This window comes from Mytilus trossulus, chromosome 7 (assembly GCF_036588685.1).
Source record: "Mytilus trossulus isolate FHL-02 chromosome 7, PNRI_Mtr1.1.1.hap1, whole genome shotgun sequence".
In the NCBI taxonomy this organism is placed as follows: domain Eukaryota; kingdom Metazoa; phylum Mollusca; class Bivalvia; order Mytilida; family Mytilidae; genus Mytilus; species Mytilus trossulus.
Window position 1 is genome coordinate 27582019 of NC_086379.1, and position 17527 is coordinate 27599545.

General features: G+C 31.4%; 1 protein-coding gene across 1 annotated transcript in view; it reads right to left on the reverse strand.

The window, feature by feature from the left end:
* Positions 1 to 17527, reverse strand: part of LOC134726315 (polycystin family receptor for egg jelly-like) — a 48653-nt gene that overhangs the window by 19564 nt on the left and 11562 nt on the right. Inside the window, exons 4-16 of the mRNA XM_063590716.1 lie at positions 17335 to 17519; positions 16804 to 16815; positions 14085 to 14099; positions 10882 to 11052; positions 10191 to 10358; positions 9405 to 9526; positions 7557 to 7721; positions 5910 to 6065; positions 5004 to 5138; positions 4352 to 4472; positions 2639 to 2886; positions 1265 to 1498; positions 61 to 511 (exon numbers count right to left, since the gene is read on the reverse strand). Coding sequence (XP_063446786.1) covers positions 61 to 511; positions 1265 to 1498; positions 2639 to 2886; positions 4352 to 4472; positions 5004 to 5138; positions 5910 to 6065; positions 7557 to 7721; positions 9405 to 9526; positions 10191 to 10358; positions 10882 to 11052; positions 14085 to 14099; positions 16804 to 16815; positions 17335 to 17519 — 2183 coding nt within the window. The remainder of the gene's footprint in view (positions 1 to 60; positions 512 to 1264; positions 1499 to 2638; positions 2887 to 4351; positions 4473 to 5003; positions 5139 to 5909; positions 6066 to 7556; positions 7722 to 9404; positions 9527 to 10190; positions 10359 to 10881; positions 11053 to 14084; positions 14100 to 16803; positions 16816 to 17334; positions 17520 to 17527) is intronic.

The following is a 17527-nucleotide window of genomic DNA, read 5'->3' on the forward strand; positions in this document are numbered from 1 at the left end:
TTTTGATGTAAGAATGATCTGTATAGAGAGAAAAATAAAAAATAAATGTTTATTTCTTACCAACTTTACTGTTTGGATGTAGAGCAACATGCATTTCACCAGTTTTAGAAAACAATTGAGGAGGGAAGCACACCATCCAGTCATTATAAGGGGAAATTTCTCCTTTGGCTTCGTAATTCAAATGAGTTGGTTGAGATTCGCCTTTCACATAGACATCGTATGACGTCACATAATTCGGAACACCCTCTGCTGGATCAACGGAAACACACACATAGTCTCCTTCGTCACGGTAGAAAAAAGAGTGATACAATAGATTTGAAGCATCACCTTCAGTGTAAACAGGTAAGTTCTGTGTTGATTGCAACGTTCTTGCTGTTTGATTAATGGCTACTTCTGTTTGACTCAAGTTGTCTTCGTTTTCATCTTTTAAGGATAATTTATGAACGTTAGATGTGACCAAAGCAGTGTCGGAGTCACCAGCTATATACACATTTTGTGGGAAAACTGCAATCTGAAATGAAAACGTATACATTTAGGCAAAGTATAATAAAATAAGTTCAAATCTCATAAATCATTTTAGAAAACAAAATTGTTTTAAGAAATTAAAAATGATTTGAAATATACAACTGATCATCGTAAATAGTCAAACAAAATTTACAATCATTTAATAGAAAGAAATGTAGGGACATTAGACCTGAAGTCACTGGGGGTATCTTTAACAATTGAGTGCATCGTCACGCAATAATTTATAGCATGCCTTTAAATTCTCCCTTGGTTTTAGTAAGATACATAAGTTGCAACATAATTAGACAATGTTGACCATATGTTTACATTTTTTTCCTTTTTTAATCGTATATCTACTCAGGTATTCAAGTATTAATGTATCTTTGCCATTTTAACTCTTTTAATTAATAACAATCCAGAAGAGTGATGTGGAAGCATGTTGATTCGAAGAACATTCGCTACTCTCTCAAATCAACATGCTTTAAAAAAAAAACTGTTATAAATTGATTGCCTTAACATACAAAAAAAAGAAAATAAAAAAGCCGAAATAAATGAAGGGTCCGTGCACTTATTTTCGAGATATTAGCCATTGATGATTTGGAGGTAAATCAATATCTTAAAATATTATGAAAAGAAAAGAAAGAGTTAGCGAGCAAAACTTTTAAAGACACAACACATATAAATCCAGAGGATTTCTAATATCTAGCAGTTCAAAATACAAAGGAAATAAACCTAATTTTCATATATAAACAAATCGTACCCCAAATAAAGTTGTATCATTTGAATCTGTACTAAACCCAAAACTCATGAGAATAGTCGAATTCTTGAGTAACCCATTGGCTACGTCATTTAAAGCTTGAAGCGTTGTCTTAGATATGTACAGATTAACATTTTTTGTGTCGAAGGTTGTTTCGCATCCTTTACATGTCATATTCAATCCTTGGTCAATAATCACTTGCAATGCTGTGTCTATTGATGTATCTGTTAAAGATGCCTGAAAATATTGATCAGAATAATTATTATTACATCAAAAATATCTTATTAAAACCTTCTTAATTGTTTTATTCATTTAAGCCAAACTACATACAGAAGATTCTTAGAGCGAATGAAAAGAAGCTAGACTTATCCTTCGATTTCAGGTTCTGCTATTTTGATGATTTCTTCTGATGAAATAGTGCACAGTTTGACGACTATATTGAACACATCTATCCCATTTAACTTGAATTAAAGGACACATCAGAGACAGTTAAGTCCGCCTCATATCTTCACATACAACTAGTAGTTGACAATGGTGACCACTAAGAAACGACTTTATCAAAACAAGACGACTTCACGTCATTAATTGTGAATTGGCCATTTTTATTCCGCTTCACACTAGTATATAGAGTTTATATCTCCTAGTTGATACAATATTCCAGAGGTTGCGTTTCATATAATGATTTATTTTCAATAGAGGGTTTTCATTTACAAGGAGGTTCATGTACAGAGAATTCCAATTGGTAGTGTTGGAGTTAATACTTTAAGTTTAACGGACTCTTCTACACTTTTTGATTGACCTTTGAAATAATTGAGTGCCACAGAAGAGACAGGGGTTGTTCCACTTGTTGTTACGACAAATTTGTTCTCTTTCCCCTAATGTGACAATAGTGATGCAACATGATCACCCTTTATGAGCACATATAGTTTTTTCAATTAAACGAGGTTTTTGTGTTGCTTGGTCTTTTGGTTGTTGTGTAGTGTTTTGTAAATTTGGTTTGTCTTTTTCATTATGGTGTTTTAAAGTTTTCCCGACTTTAGAGTTTTAAAATCCCGTCGGTATTAACCGCCTCTACTTTACAATCAAATTTATATTTCCCAGTTAATGTTAAGCTTCCGTTACATGCACGTATTTAGTGTATAATATTTCATCTGAATTAGTATTTCAAAAATAAATATTGTATTGAGAATTTTACAATTCGTAGCAGCAAAATAACTTCTTGATTAAAAACGAATGTGAAACCATGACCTCTACTCTTGTTCAAAACACACATGGCTTCTCATATTAAATATGAAGAAAAACGCGAAATCTTGACATTTAATCTTGTTTAAAACAATCATGACTTATGTTAGATGTGATGTGAAGAAAAAATATTACCAAGTCTTGTCGTTCTTCAAACTCGGCCTGTGAAATCCTTGCCCTCATTAAGTAAAGTCCATTGCGCTCCTCTGGAGTTAATTCACCACCTTCTATTATGTTATAAGCTTCATCCCTGTTCATTTTTATCAAAAAGTCTACTTGTTTACGTGCGTCTGCCGTTGTTCCCGAAATTAATGCTAAGCCATTGTCGGGAAAATCTGATGTCAGTGTAGCTCCAACAACAGCAGATACCAATGCCATGATAGCTGAATATAATTGAAATATATTTATTTCATATTAATCACTTAATACACAAACATTGAATAATTACACAATCTTTCCACTTTGATGTGGGCCTGGCAAATTTGATGAGGTCATTATATATTTATTTCTCGTGTTGTTTATTCTTTAGTTTTCTATGTTGAGTCATGTGTACTATTGTTTTTCTATTTGTCTTTTTCATTTTAGCCATGGCGTTGTCAGTTTGTTTTAGATTGATGAGTTTGACTGTACCTTTGGTATATTTCGTCCCTCTTTTAAAAGCGACCAGATTAAATAGTTTCAATCAGATCAAGGCGAATATCTATTTTTCTGCTTGTCTATAAACATTGGTTGAAAAATAAGATGATTCTGTTTTCAACTCAAAAGAGGCATGTTTTCGCGGGTTTTTTTTCTTTCTATATCAGAATAGTTGTCTAATCTTTGAATTAATGGAGTGTGTTCCCTTTCGTATTGTGTCATATGGACTGAGCGAGGAGTTGAATGAAGCGTCTAGCCGAGGAAACGCCTGTTACTCAGGCTGTTTCAATCTGTTTGGTGTCTATATGTTTTACCAGTTTTAAGCATATGTTTTCTTTTGCTGCCTGTTATCCATATATGAATTCCCTTGCAAAATATTTTTTTTGTTTTAATTTTGCAAGACAGATCTGAATATGGCATGACAGTTACAAATTGCGATTATCTGTTTTCTACATATTTATTATTTTTTAAATTCGAATATAGAGTTTCTAAAAAACGAAATCATGAATATGTTAATCTCCTGTTTATTTATTTGATAATATTAATCATGTTTCCAATTACAATGGAAATATTTTAATCTACTAGTATTATCCTTACTAACATAGCTGCCTATTTTTAAAAACGATTGGGCTTTGAAGAAAAAAGTCCAATAAAAAAAATACTGAACTCAGAGGAAAATCCAATCGGAAAGTCCATAATCAAATGGCAAAATCAAACGATAAAACACATCAAAAACGAATGAACAAGAACTGTCATGGGCCTGACTTGGTACAAACTTTTCAAATGCAGAAAATGGAGGATTAAACCTGGAAGTATAGCGCTAAACCTCTCACTTTGTTCACAGTCTCACCACATTCCGTTATATTTACAATGATGCTTGATCTAAACGGACATAATAAATGAAATACCGGTAGTCAAAATATGGGTACAGCAGTCATCATCGTGTACCAATTTTAAAAGAAACACTTTAACAGAACACAAAAACATCTATCTACAAACACATTCATCGAATCCCGTGTCTGAAGACAGAAAATTTTATATGTCACATATGTTTGTCGTTCAATGTTTATACAAACAATTTAAAGAACATAAACAACGTTGCCAAAAAAGGCTAGAAATTTAAATATAATTGTATTAACATTTGCACATATGACAGTATCAACTTATCTCTTTAAAATAACTGTGACTCTTGTAATTAACTATTGCTCTTACCAGTTGATGCTGATTCTAAGCGTGGATCAGAACTGTCGAACAAGGCATCAGATGTAAGGGCAGTCTCACTTGCGTTTTTGAAATTCGCAACTAGAATTGTGAGAGCATTTGACGCTGATGTCTGTTCAAAAGAAGATGCAATTAATTAAACTTAATAATGAAGTTAAATGCAAATACCAAAAAAATGTATTGGTTTTAAATAGTTTCTTCTAAAGCCTTATATACTAATATATCACATATTTGTTTTACTTCCCTTTTCAAATTTCTTCTTTTGAATAATATGTACAGAATGCAATTACTGCTGAAAATGTTAATATCTACGTGGACCTCTGTTATGTATATATTAAGGGCCGTGGGGCAAAGTGATCTATGTACTATGGTAGTCAATAGCCACTCAACACTTATGTTTTGAGTTCGAACCTCAATCGTGCTGGTGCATTCGACTTTAATCTTAATTGACTGGGATTGTCAGTTTTCCTATCGAAAGCTCAGTGGTTTTATCTTGGCTCTTCGTCTTCCTCCACAAAAAATAGCCGCAATGAAATACTAGTAACTCAAATGTGGTGTTTTAAAAAACACCAACAATCAATCTTTATTATATTCAAATCAATCCAAACTAAATGTTTCAATTTACATAATTGAAAAGACTTACCCCAGCATCGGTACTAATTATTTGATTGCTACCCAAAGCAGTTGCGAATGCACTGCTTGCCATTTCTATCATAAAAAATGTGGTCGCATTTGACTCCAACTGGTCTTCCATCTGTTTCGTCAAATTGTCAACAGCCTATGGAAAAACAAATTTTTTTAGATAAATGACAATATCAATCAGACAATTTGAATATCTTTTTTCATTTCCAATATTATATCAGCACCAAATACAATCAATCACAGATTTTGTACTTGTCAGGAACAATGCCATATTAAGTTTTGTTGAGTCAGGACTGCTTACCGTCCTGTAGAATATTCAGTTAAAACAGTCTGTGGTGAATTATGTTGCCGACACTTTATTCTTTCCGTTTAGTAAACGGTTTGTTTCTGCTTTTGCATAGTTTTTGCATGGTGTTGTCATGACGTGAAACTTACTAATGGATTGTGTATGTGCCTTTGTTATATTCCTTATAAAGGACGGTCATAAGCATCCGTTCAGCAAAAAAACCGACTGATTTGTTTAAAATTGTAGACGATTATTCATTGATACAAAGTTAGTTTTTGACAAATTTTAAATCACCGTTGTTTTCTCGAATTTTGCTTTACAATCTTTAAGCTTGGATAGATTCTGACACAAGCTAAAAAGAAGTTTAATACGCTTAATTTTCTACCAGGCGACCTAATGGTCAAGACTTATAATGGTCGAGGATTGTCGTTAATTTGTTGTATATAAAAACCGTGCATTCGTAGAGTATTGTGCATAAAAACTTTAAACTTCAACTTAAGGGCCAGTTAACTTGTTAATCTGTAGAACAAGTGTCTGAGTAACCGGTTTGGCGAAACTGTTCAATTTGACAAGACTGATTAAGTATTAAATTAAAACATATAATAGATCTAGAATACCTACCTGTACAATTACCAGCATGACCGGATCTTGATCATTTTTCAGCAGATCGGTCAATATGTCGTCATATGACTTCGTCCCATTCTTTTCGGCATCTAATAGTCCAGTCAACCAATCTAGTGGTTTGTCCGTGGTATTGAACCCTTCCTGATATATTGGCTATTAAAATATGAATAACTCCATTATTAGTTACACAGAAATACATGGTAAATAATGGTTATCAGAATTTTTATGATTTGACATTTTCATAATCCTGCAATGTTTCCAGGTCTAAACATTATGGTTTACATATGTATATAATGAATTGCGTAATGTTATTATAATTATCATATAAGAATATAAAAAGAGATAACAGAAACTTTCAAAAATATTAAACATTACTAAAGACTCCTTCCAAATAAAACCGCAAAGACAAACAACAGGTTTTCCGGGAAAATAACCAGGATAATAATGTTTCATAGGAAAATTGTTTAGAAACTTGTTCTTGCAAAACATGGACCATAGGAATGTGTCTAACATATTAATTACTGTTTGTTCAAAAGATTTTTTTTTTTCGTTTTAATAAAAATTCACGCCATCAATTATACTTGAAAATTATACACCCTTCCAACTTTATTCCATACCTAAACCCTTATAATATTTCAAATTTGTAAAATTGATTATTATTTACTTAACATGTAGTAGCACATAGTAATATAATGAATATTTGAACAGTAAAATAATGAAACTTAAAAGTTTCTGAGTTGAAACATAATAAAAGTGAATATGGCTAGTAAAATAAATCTGGTGTAATCATAAAACAAACGTGTTTTGGTGAAATAATGAAAGAATAATATTCATTTATTGAAATTAAACAATAAGCATACTAAATAAATTATATTTTTAAATGGTTTGTTGTTCAAACAAAACATTTTCCAGGAAAATAGTTAACATGGCCTTTTTAAATTAGAAAAATTAATAAGCCGACAAATTACTAGAAAATCATGTAACCATGCACTTATTAGCAATTGTATCAACAGTTCGTAAACACCCGTTTATAAATTTTGAGGATCAACTCCATCAGGCAAAGTTGACTACAGAAGGATTTGTCTTATATTTGGGGTCATTTTTTTTATTATAGAGCTCTTCAATTATTTCGGTTTTATACATCATTTGCCTCCAAATATTCGACTTTGAGTGTTATTGATGAAGGTAAATCCAGAAGAACGCTTTGTATGTAATTAGTTAAAACGTGTGTTTTCCATTTTCTACCAGGATTTTTCTATCGCTTACAAAATCAGTGTCCCCTTTTAAAATTGTTATACGATGATGACTGATGTACCCATATTTTGACTATTTTATTAATTGTGACTGTTTATTTAACGCATCATGTAAATATAACGGAATTTAATGAGACTGTTATTAAAGTGAGAGGGTTAGCGCTATAGAACCAGGTTTAATCCACCATTTTCTACATTTGAAAATGCCTGTACCAAGTCAGGAATATGACAGTTCTTGTCCATTCGTTTTTGATGCGTTTTGTTATTTGATTTTGCCATGTAATTATGGCCTGCCTCTAATTGATTTTCCTCTGAGTTCAGTATTTTTGTGATTTTACTTTTGACAGTAGGAAGACAACTTCCATTATGCTGACTGATTCTCCTTACTTACAATTAGTGCAATAGAAGCAATGATAGTTGAAGCCTGATGAAGAACCTGTTTAGGATCATTGCTACTTTGTGGTTCTTCCATTCCAATATTCACCAATGATGTTATATTACCAATCAGGTCGTCTTGTGATTGTATAGTTCTGTCGATTTCGATGACATTAGTTACCTGGAAAATGATGTTACATAAAAAAAAAATCACAAAATGCAATCCTGTTTACTTCTGTTGTTAACGGTAAAAGTTATAAATTAAAACAAAGGAAGAGATATAACAAAAAACTTGTAAGACCTCTGCTTTAATTTGGTCACCGCAATCTAAAAAAAGGTAAACTTACTAGTTGTTAGTGGCTTTGAACTAGCTGTCAGATAACTGCAAGTACTCTCAGATCTGTTCATTGTGTCTTTTTGTGTTGGGATGTAGAAGGATCCGGCCACGTCCACTTGGTTTGGTTTTTTTTGTCTATCTGATGAGTTAAGCCTTTTTCAACTGTTTTTATAGTTCGTTCTTATGTTATACTGTTATACCACTGTCCCATGTTAGGGGGAGGGTTGGGATCCCGCTAACATGTTTAACCCCGCCACATTATTTATGTATGTGCCTGTCCCAAGTCAGGAGCCTGTAATTCAGTGGTTGTCGTTTGTTTATGTGTTACATATTTGTTTTTCGTTCATTTATTTTACATAAATAAGGCCGTTAGTTTTCTCGTTTGAATTATTTTGTACGGATTATCAGGTTATCTGCATGTTGATATCGTAAAATATCAGCTGCGAGACATAATATGAAGCTTTTTGTCGAGTGAGCGTAGCGAACGAGATCAAAAAGCCTTCATATAATGTCAAGCAGCTGATATTTTACAATATCAATATGCAGATAATCTGATAATCGATTTATCGGGCTATATTTGCGTGTTTCGAAAGTGTTTTCTTTGTTTCGCAAGCACACAAAAGATGACTTGATAAGTTCGGGTCAAAGTTATTAACGTCGGTTCAAACATTATGACGTCGCGGATATGTCCGGGTCAAAGTTATTAAGGCCGGGTCAACGTATTTGACGTCACAAAGACATGATACGGAATAATATTAAGAGCTGAATAGAGTGATATAGACAGAGGGACGACCGTTAAACATTCTTATCGGGTCTTTCATAGCAGACTATGAGGTATGGGCTTTGCTCATTGTTGAAGGCCGTACGGTGACCTATAGATGTTAATGTCTGTGTCATTTTGGTCTTTTGTGGATAGTTGTCTCATTGGCAATCATACCACATCTTCTTTTTTTATATTAGTCACTTTATTGAAATATGTTAAAGCATTGATAAATGAACTGACTTCTATGACATCGGCCCTTTAGATGTCGAAAACGTGTTTAAATTTCCTTATTGGACCAAAAGGTGATTTTACGCAGAGATTTATGTCAATATATGTGAGCCTCAGCTGTACTCAAAAAGATATTTACACTATTAAATGTTTTTGCAAAAACCTTCCTGTATCAACAATTTTTTTGTGTGTATTAAACTGTTGTTCAAATTATCAATGACAAGAAACCTACCTTCAAATGATGTTACTATGGTTTGAATCAAATGTAAGAATTTTGAAGTCATTTTGGCAATATTCTTAAAAAACATATAAAAATCTAAAAGAAAATGTCCGACGGACTAACTTTTTTTTGAAGATCTCTAGTATGTTATTTGGTAGATTTTCATGACCTTTTTGATTTTAAAATGAGAAATTAAAGAAAACAATTTAAAATTTCACACATTCTCGATTTTTCAAAAACTATCTGTTATTTATCTTGTCGTAACCCCTTTGCTTTTTTATTTTGTTGAGTACGTATTAAAATAGGTTAACTTTACCTTTACTGGAAATTCTACTTGAGCATATCCGTTGTAGAAATCTCTAATATTGACCCTTATTATACTGTGAAAATCATTTCCAGGGTCTCCTACGGCTAAGGTTGACACAATACTGCTGTCTCCTAAAAGTAATATGAATATTCACACTCGTTTCATTCGTTGAATTATTCAAGAAAGATAAACACATTGTTTTCACAAATCCAACAAAATATTTCAATAATCAGATAATACTGTAAAAGAATAATGGCAAATTTTCGGTTTGGTCCATGTTTCAAAGTGTTTCCTAGGATACTGTTTGTCTGTTTTGCTTATTCCCTTTTGACCTTATTTTCGTCGAATTTTGAGGTCACGGAGGAGGTCCTACATTTCTGTATTTTTTATTTTTAGGTCATACTTCTCTATTTTTTACTTGTGCATTTTTTTCTATTCTTTATATCTTCTTCCCATTATTCTCATTCATAAAATTATCCACACGCTAGCTACTGGTGGTTTGTCTTCTTCTTGGTATTGTTTGTAATTTTTTTATTGAAAGTACAATTACATGTAAGTTATAAAATGTTTACTGAACTAGTACATATTTTGTTTAGGGGCCAGCTGAATCGGGCCTTCAGGTGCGGGATTTTCTTGAAGACTCATTGGTGGCTTTCTGCAGTTTTCTGCTCTTTGATCCGGTTGTTTTCTCTTTTACCCATTCCCAAATTCCATTCTCAATTTTATTCAGTTAATGTCAAACCTAATTCTATTCTAACTAACGTGTAATCAAATATTTTAAATGATTTGACTAACCTGTCTCTGACAATAACGATTCTACTATACCATTAGTGGTATTTCTCACGTGATAAACAGAATATGATAACAATTCATTTCTATCATTTGCAATGTTTCGTACATATCTTTCTCCTTCGTCAAGCCAGTCCTTGCATGTCACCGTAAACCACGTCGTTACTGATATACCTGAAAACAAGGGATATTTTGTAAAAGATATCAAATGGTCATCGTGTAACACTATCATATCCGCTCGCCAATTGATAAAAATCTTTGTCATTTATTTTTTTTACAAATGAATCGTTTTCATTAAATAATAATTGACCTATACAGTAACATTTTGTAATTTAATTTTTATTGTGTTTGGTGTTTTGTCACTTTTTAGCACCGCATTTAGGATATTTCGTGGCGGCCCAGTTTTTATTGGTTGAGGGAGCCGGATTGCCCCGAAAACCCACCGACGTTCGATGGGAAAACTGACAACCCTTATCAATTAAGATAAGAGTGAAGTGCACCGGCAAGAGTTGGGTTCGAACTCACAACCTCAGTGTTGACTTGCTAGTGGTTACAGTTGTAACTACTCAGACCACTAGGCCACCGAGGCCTCTGATACATGTTATAAGAAGATGTGGCATGAGTGCAAATGACACAACTATCCATCCTAGTCATAATTTGTAAAAGTAAACCATTATAAGTCAAAGTACCGTCTTACCTGTATCTGGGCTTATTGAACAAGTACCGCCGTATGGTGGAGCATTCACAGACACAATATACTCTGCCTCTGAATGATTTCTACTTGGAGTTCTAAGCAAAAGGTGGAATTTTACTCTATCCATTTGTTCAAGGGCGTCGGTTCTGATACCTATCTCCTCAGCAGTAAGAGCTATAAAGTGAAGAATAGCAACTGTTTTAGTATTCTAGCATATATAAGGTTGATGGTTTAGATAATGAAATTTTCAAGCAATTACAAAGAGTAACCCTATGTTGCTATTTTTTTCAATTTACAACAGATATTCGTTTTTATTTCATAATTGGTTTTTCAAGAGGAATGGTATCAATTATGATGTTTTAAGTTTTCAAATAATATGTTGTTGAAATAAGCTATGAACACTGACGCGCGATGCTGAAAATAATGTTAGAAAAAAGTTGCGTGCACAGGGGAAGCATATCATTAATAAGTTTTTGTGAACTTTATTTATTATTTGATAAAAATAGTTTACCTTTCCTTATATTCGGGCAATATTTTCGAATAATGTTTTGGTCTTCAATCAATAAGAGACCAACCTTTTCTTTGACCATTTCCAAAAATATGGAAACCAAATCAAAAGAAAAAACTGTTATGCCTAATTTATCTAGAAATATTTAGTAAAAGATAATAGTAATCAAAGGTACCAGGCTTTTAAAAATATAAATAGATGAGTATCAATTCGTCTACATAAAAAAAATGTCGGCACAAAATAAGAATTGTTTAAGGTCTGGTTTTCGAAATAACCTTTAATATTTTGAAATGTCTATGAAGTGACTAGTACTATCTTTTGTACAGTGTAAGACTTATTATAGCTATGACAGGTATTTTCTTAATTTCGATTATATGTGTATAAGAATAACAGAAAATTAATAAGTAAATACAATTTGTGATTAATCTGGTAGATGTATTATTCATAAAACAAAATAGTTTTTGCTATTTATATAAAACATTAGATAATGGAAAATAACTTTTGATTCAATTTAAAAATCATCCAAGAATACTGAGCAAAACCTCAACTCATAAGGTGTTGAGAAGTTTATTTTAGTAATTCTGAAACGCCTGGAACAAAAAGGTCATACCAGCACGCAAGTAATAAATTTAGGAAAGTGCAAGTTTCTGAAATGTGATGCATGCACATATTGTTAAGTGTTTTAGGTACAGTTCAGCATGATACTATACTGTTTTTATTTTATGACAAATAAAGCAAAAATGCAAAACGCACTTCATTCAAACAATGGTGTTTTTTTTCTTTAAAAGATTTCTGAAAAAAAATAGTCGAAGGTATGTTTTTATCACTAGCAAGTTTATAACACTTTATCAAGTAGTATATTACAAAACATTATTTATGACATTTTACTATATTTTGTTTTTATAAGGGTATTTATAAATATATTTTCAATCATATTTTGTTATTAGGAATATATGTACCATATAAGCAAAACAGCTAAAGATCTTGTAAAGAAAACAATAATTATATCGTTTATAATGCAGTGCTAAGTCAATAGATATGGACGTGTATGAGGTGCACATATGCATATATTTGTTATAACGTAAGATTATCAACATGCTTGACCTAGCAACAATCCATATAAATAACCGTAACTTTTTTTTTCTCGAGAATTCTGGTGTTAAAACAAAACTGCAATTAAGAGAAATTGTCTGGGAATTGAATATTGTAATTGTATGTCAATTAATAAAACTTTCATTAACAGGAAAATCATTTTAAAACATTTATGAATAAGAAGTCGTTGTTTTGACATGTTAAAGAAAACAATCCTAAAAAGTATAAATACAAATCGATATAATTCCAATTCATTAAATAGGTTCCATAAGAACATTTTGGCATTGATCATTATAATAAGGTTGTTTGCATATGTTCTCAGAACTTATAATTTGAGTCCTAATATATGCAATCCCTTAATTTAAGGGCATACAATACAGTTACAGGGGAGGTGATGACGTTGCTAACGTAAAATATTATTTTTGTTACGTCAAACTGCGACAAATCGGGAAAAGATGCATTTTTCGACTGATTTATCATTCAAACTGATTCAATTTGAAAACGAGTGCATGGACCCCCATTTTTTAAAAAGACTTTTTTTTTCACTTTGCAGGGAGATTATATGGACCAAATTTTATAAAACTGTAAATAGTGCAATTTTTTTAATTTTGATAAATAAACAGCTAAAAATGACGGTTTTGTTTTCTAAATTCATGAACATTTGATGCATATAAGTTATTTTTGAACAAAAAATGCATAAATTTTTAGAATACTTATAAAATACAAACATAACAAGTTTTTAAACAAACAACAATTTGTGTTTATCTTTCCAAACAAAAAGTTATGTCTCTCTTTCGAAATGGAAACTACGGCCACAAATCCGAATTTTGGGCAAATATACAAAATTTCGACCTCATTTAACTCAAAAAGTAGCATATAAAGGTATATTTTTTATTCCATATTTGATTTAATCAGAACTGTATCGTATGCCCTTAAACAACCCTTTCTCATTTGTTTCTTATCGACATCATAAGACGACTGGACTTAAATGGTCAATTGGAATCAACACGTTCAAAATAGTACTTGAACATCGACTTGAAGAAACTTCAATCAACCGATTTGTGCATATAAACACGATTTAAATAAAACATGACAAATCTTTTTTTATCATATTTTTATTTTTGTAAACCCTAAAATTTACGTTTGCTGTTTTTAAATAGGACTTACATTACATTGTGTTTTAAGTGAATATTATTTCAACAACAATATCTAGTAACAAAAATCATGCATCAACTTTTTGCCAAAATGGCAAAGGTTTTTTTTAATTTAATTTGATAAAACTGAATGATATCCTGGCTTTATCTCCTGCGTGATTGGACTGAAAAAAAAGTGTAAATAGCTTCATTTTTTGACACGCTGTTTAGCAGAAAAAAATAAAATTTATTGACTTTTTTAGATGTCTTCAAATTGAGAATTAAAATGGGGAATGTCCAAGAGTGGGTCTCCAATACGGCGAGAAAATCGTACATTGTTAGGCCTTTTTTTTTTTAAAAACACAAAAGATTGCAAGTGTATGTGTTGTGTTATATATATATATAGATATTTGTGATTTTCGTGATAATTGTGTTGATAAATGTACATGTATGTTATTAAATCCCCGTCTTACCTACTGCTACTACACCTAAAACCAAAAGTATTCATTCATATTATTATTGGAATATCTTATTCTCAACATATGACACATGTGCATTTATTTGAGTATAACTTCTAACTTTGTCTCATCATGCAATTGGACATCTGTACATGCATTAACAACCCTATTGATATGCTTTAACTGTATTCTACAACTGCTACTACTATCATAGGCAACACAAGGAAAATAAAACGAAAAAATTTGCAATAAAAATGAGTTAACCTATGTGCCTATGTGCTATGTTATCACCATTGCACAAAATTAATTGCATGACAAAAACAATATTACTTAGTGTCTTTAGATATCCGTCTTTTTTCTCATTTTAATACAGAAAGCAACTCGCTGAAGAACGTATTTTACCTGTTTTATAATATTGTACACATAAAGTCATATACGGCTGATGTTTACAGAAACTAAACACGTATTGCCTATATAGTTAGCACATTTTCAATTTACCGCTTGATGGATTGTGTTAAATTGATTTTATCTAGATCTTTAAAGTCCATCTTAATACTTATGAATAATTTTAAATAATTTGATTTAATTTTGAAAAGAAAGCCGAAAAGTACCAAAGGATCATTCAAACTTATGTCAGAATTTAATTGACAACGCTCTATGGCAATATTGAATCGAAATTTTGTTGGGTTTTTGTGGGTTTTGTTATGTTTTTATGTTTATACACTCATGTGATGAATTAAAATTTTACTGTAAACTGAAAACTATGCAATTGATAAGATTGATATACAGTACGTTGTTAAAAACATTATTTATAAACTACTCCTAGTAAATTATATGAATAAAAATAAATAGGCAATTATTACTGAATTTAAGATGAGTTGACGGAAACTAGCATGTATAAATTAAATAAAAGGAGAATGGATATTCTAGTTTTCGTTAAAAACTGATTCTTTGCAAGTCAATTGCACAAAATTTATAAATGACCAGCGTTTAAATGTGCCGGCGTTGCACAAAAATACATATTGTATTTGTCAAGGACAATCACTAACAAAACATTTTTTCTTTAATATTTTTAATATCTAACAAGAAATGAAGGCTAAATATATAATAATACCCCTGTAAAAGAGTTGGTGAGCATTCTTCTAAGAGCTAACTGATTACCTGTCATAATGAATTAAATAAAAATTCGAAAAGTTGCGAGACGGTAAGAGTGTTTACGATTCAATATTCAATATAGATTGCATTTCTAAGAGACGCAACTTAAGTAACAGACAAACGCTGCTTTCGACTTCACCCAAGACATAGATGATACAAACTTAAGATATAATTCCAATTTCATAACACTTTTACATTAAATGGAAGTGTGAGAGTTCTTCAATACAATTTTCTATATCATTAATATTTCAAAATGTCCTAATTCTTTTGAAAGTAGTTAATCGACACTTCTTTCCGACCTTGTCAGACATTGTTTATGTAAGCCTATCAATTTCATAAATACTCGGAAAGAATTTGCACGGTTGATCGTTCACAAGACCGAATGGACGGATAGACTACAAGTATATTTATCTTCCCAAAAACATATCGCGTGGAGGAGTAAAAATCTATGTTTGCATACACCGCAAAATGAAGCATTTTAGCCAATTGCTTTAAGTCAACTAACATAAACTTAAAACAGTATTACTTCAAATAAAATCAGATCAACTGGGATACACTGTTGTCTGTTCTATGATCGAGTTGTTGTCGCTTTGACACATTCCACATTTCCTTTCTCAATTTTATTGATGTCGCATTGTAGTGTATAGACAACGCGCTGACACTGTCCATAATTTGTCACATTTTGATCATTTTGTCTCTGAAATTTCAATAAGGTCTTTTTTAGTCCAGCTCGTGCTTTTTCTGCTTTTCAAACTTTTAAAAATTTGAATTTAGCGTTTCTAGATAAAAATGACAAATTCGAACAGCATTTCGTGAAAATATAAACTCAGTTTGTGGTCCTATTAGCAAGACTGGTTTGTACATTTTCACGGAAAAGTTTAAAAAAAAATGTATTCACATTACAAAGTATTTTTTATTCAAATTCGCAATAAGGCAACTATTTCCCCTACAGTGATGATCGAGGCAAAAATGTTTGAAAATCAAAATTATATTTCAAATTTTTTGGAAGAGTAATTATATCGGCAATCAAAATTAACGTGCCATAAATATTACATATTTCTAATGGAAATAAAATAAAAACATGAAATATGTGTTTAGTTGTACTGTTTTCCTCTTGTTGTATCCCATGATGCAAAGTTCCAAATATCAATACTAGTGCAAATATTCCCATTTAATGAGTTTGATCTAATTGACAATTATATTTTAATTTCACATTTAACTCATTTATATTTAAACTTCAAATTATTCAGATCTACTAACATAAATTCAACAACTTTCAAACAAGACTACGGAGTTTCTGCATCATTTGTTTATGTAGGTTTTGCTTACTGTTTACTACATTGTGTTCGAGTGATTGTATCCCTTTTCCAGGTTATATCTAAAACAAGCTAAAATTAAGAACATATTATAACGTCAAGCATATCACTAACATCCTCGACCTTTGGTGCTTCAAACCATGAGCTTACAGCATTCTATATTACTACAAGAAGTACTAAGTGTACAAATCAAATACTGAATACTGAGGTGCTTTTGAAAATGTTATCCTTACTGAGGTGCTCATGAAAATTGTATACCTTACCTCCTGCTAGTTCTAATGAAAATAAAAGGGGTAACATAATTAGACGCTAATTCGATATTCAAATCAACAAAATACAGTTTCTTTATGATTGGTTTATAGGATACATAATGTTTACAATATATATGACAACAATAAACAATAGTTTTGAGTTCAGATAAAATTTCATCAACATTACATGTTTATTTTAAGGTACTGAAACAATTAAACAACAGTTTATACAACCAGTTTGTACGACAGCATGAAAACGTCAATAATATATGCAACATTGGTACAAAACATTGGGATATTTTAAGGAAAATACAATACAGTATTTGTTTTGAATAAGCAAGTAATTTTTTAGTTGATTACTTTACAAAAGCACAAAGAAATAACTTTGCAAGTCTGAAAGACTTTTAATATTTACAAACAAAATAAATATAAAAAAGAAGATGTGGTATGATTGCCGATGAGACAACTATCCACAAAAGACCAACATGACACAAACATTAACAACTATAGGTCACCGTACGGCATTCAACAATGATCACTTACTTGTTTCTATTAGATGTGACTGGTTGATTCGTGTTACGGCATCTAAAGGTTCAAATACTCCTGCTGTACTGTACACAAATATTGACCACTCATAGTTGGTGTCTGATAAGCTACACGTTGGACAATCTGCATTTAGTATAAGTAAGGAGTTGAGGGACAATTTCGGTAGACAATTTCTTTTACACCTGGAATA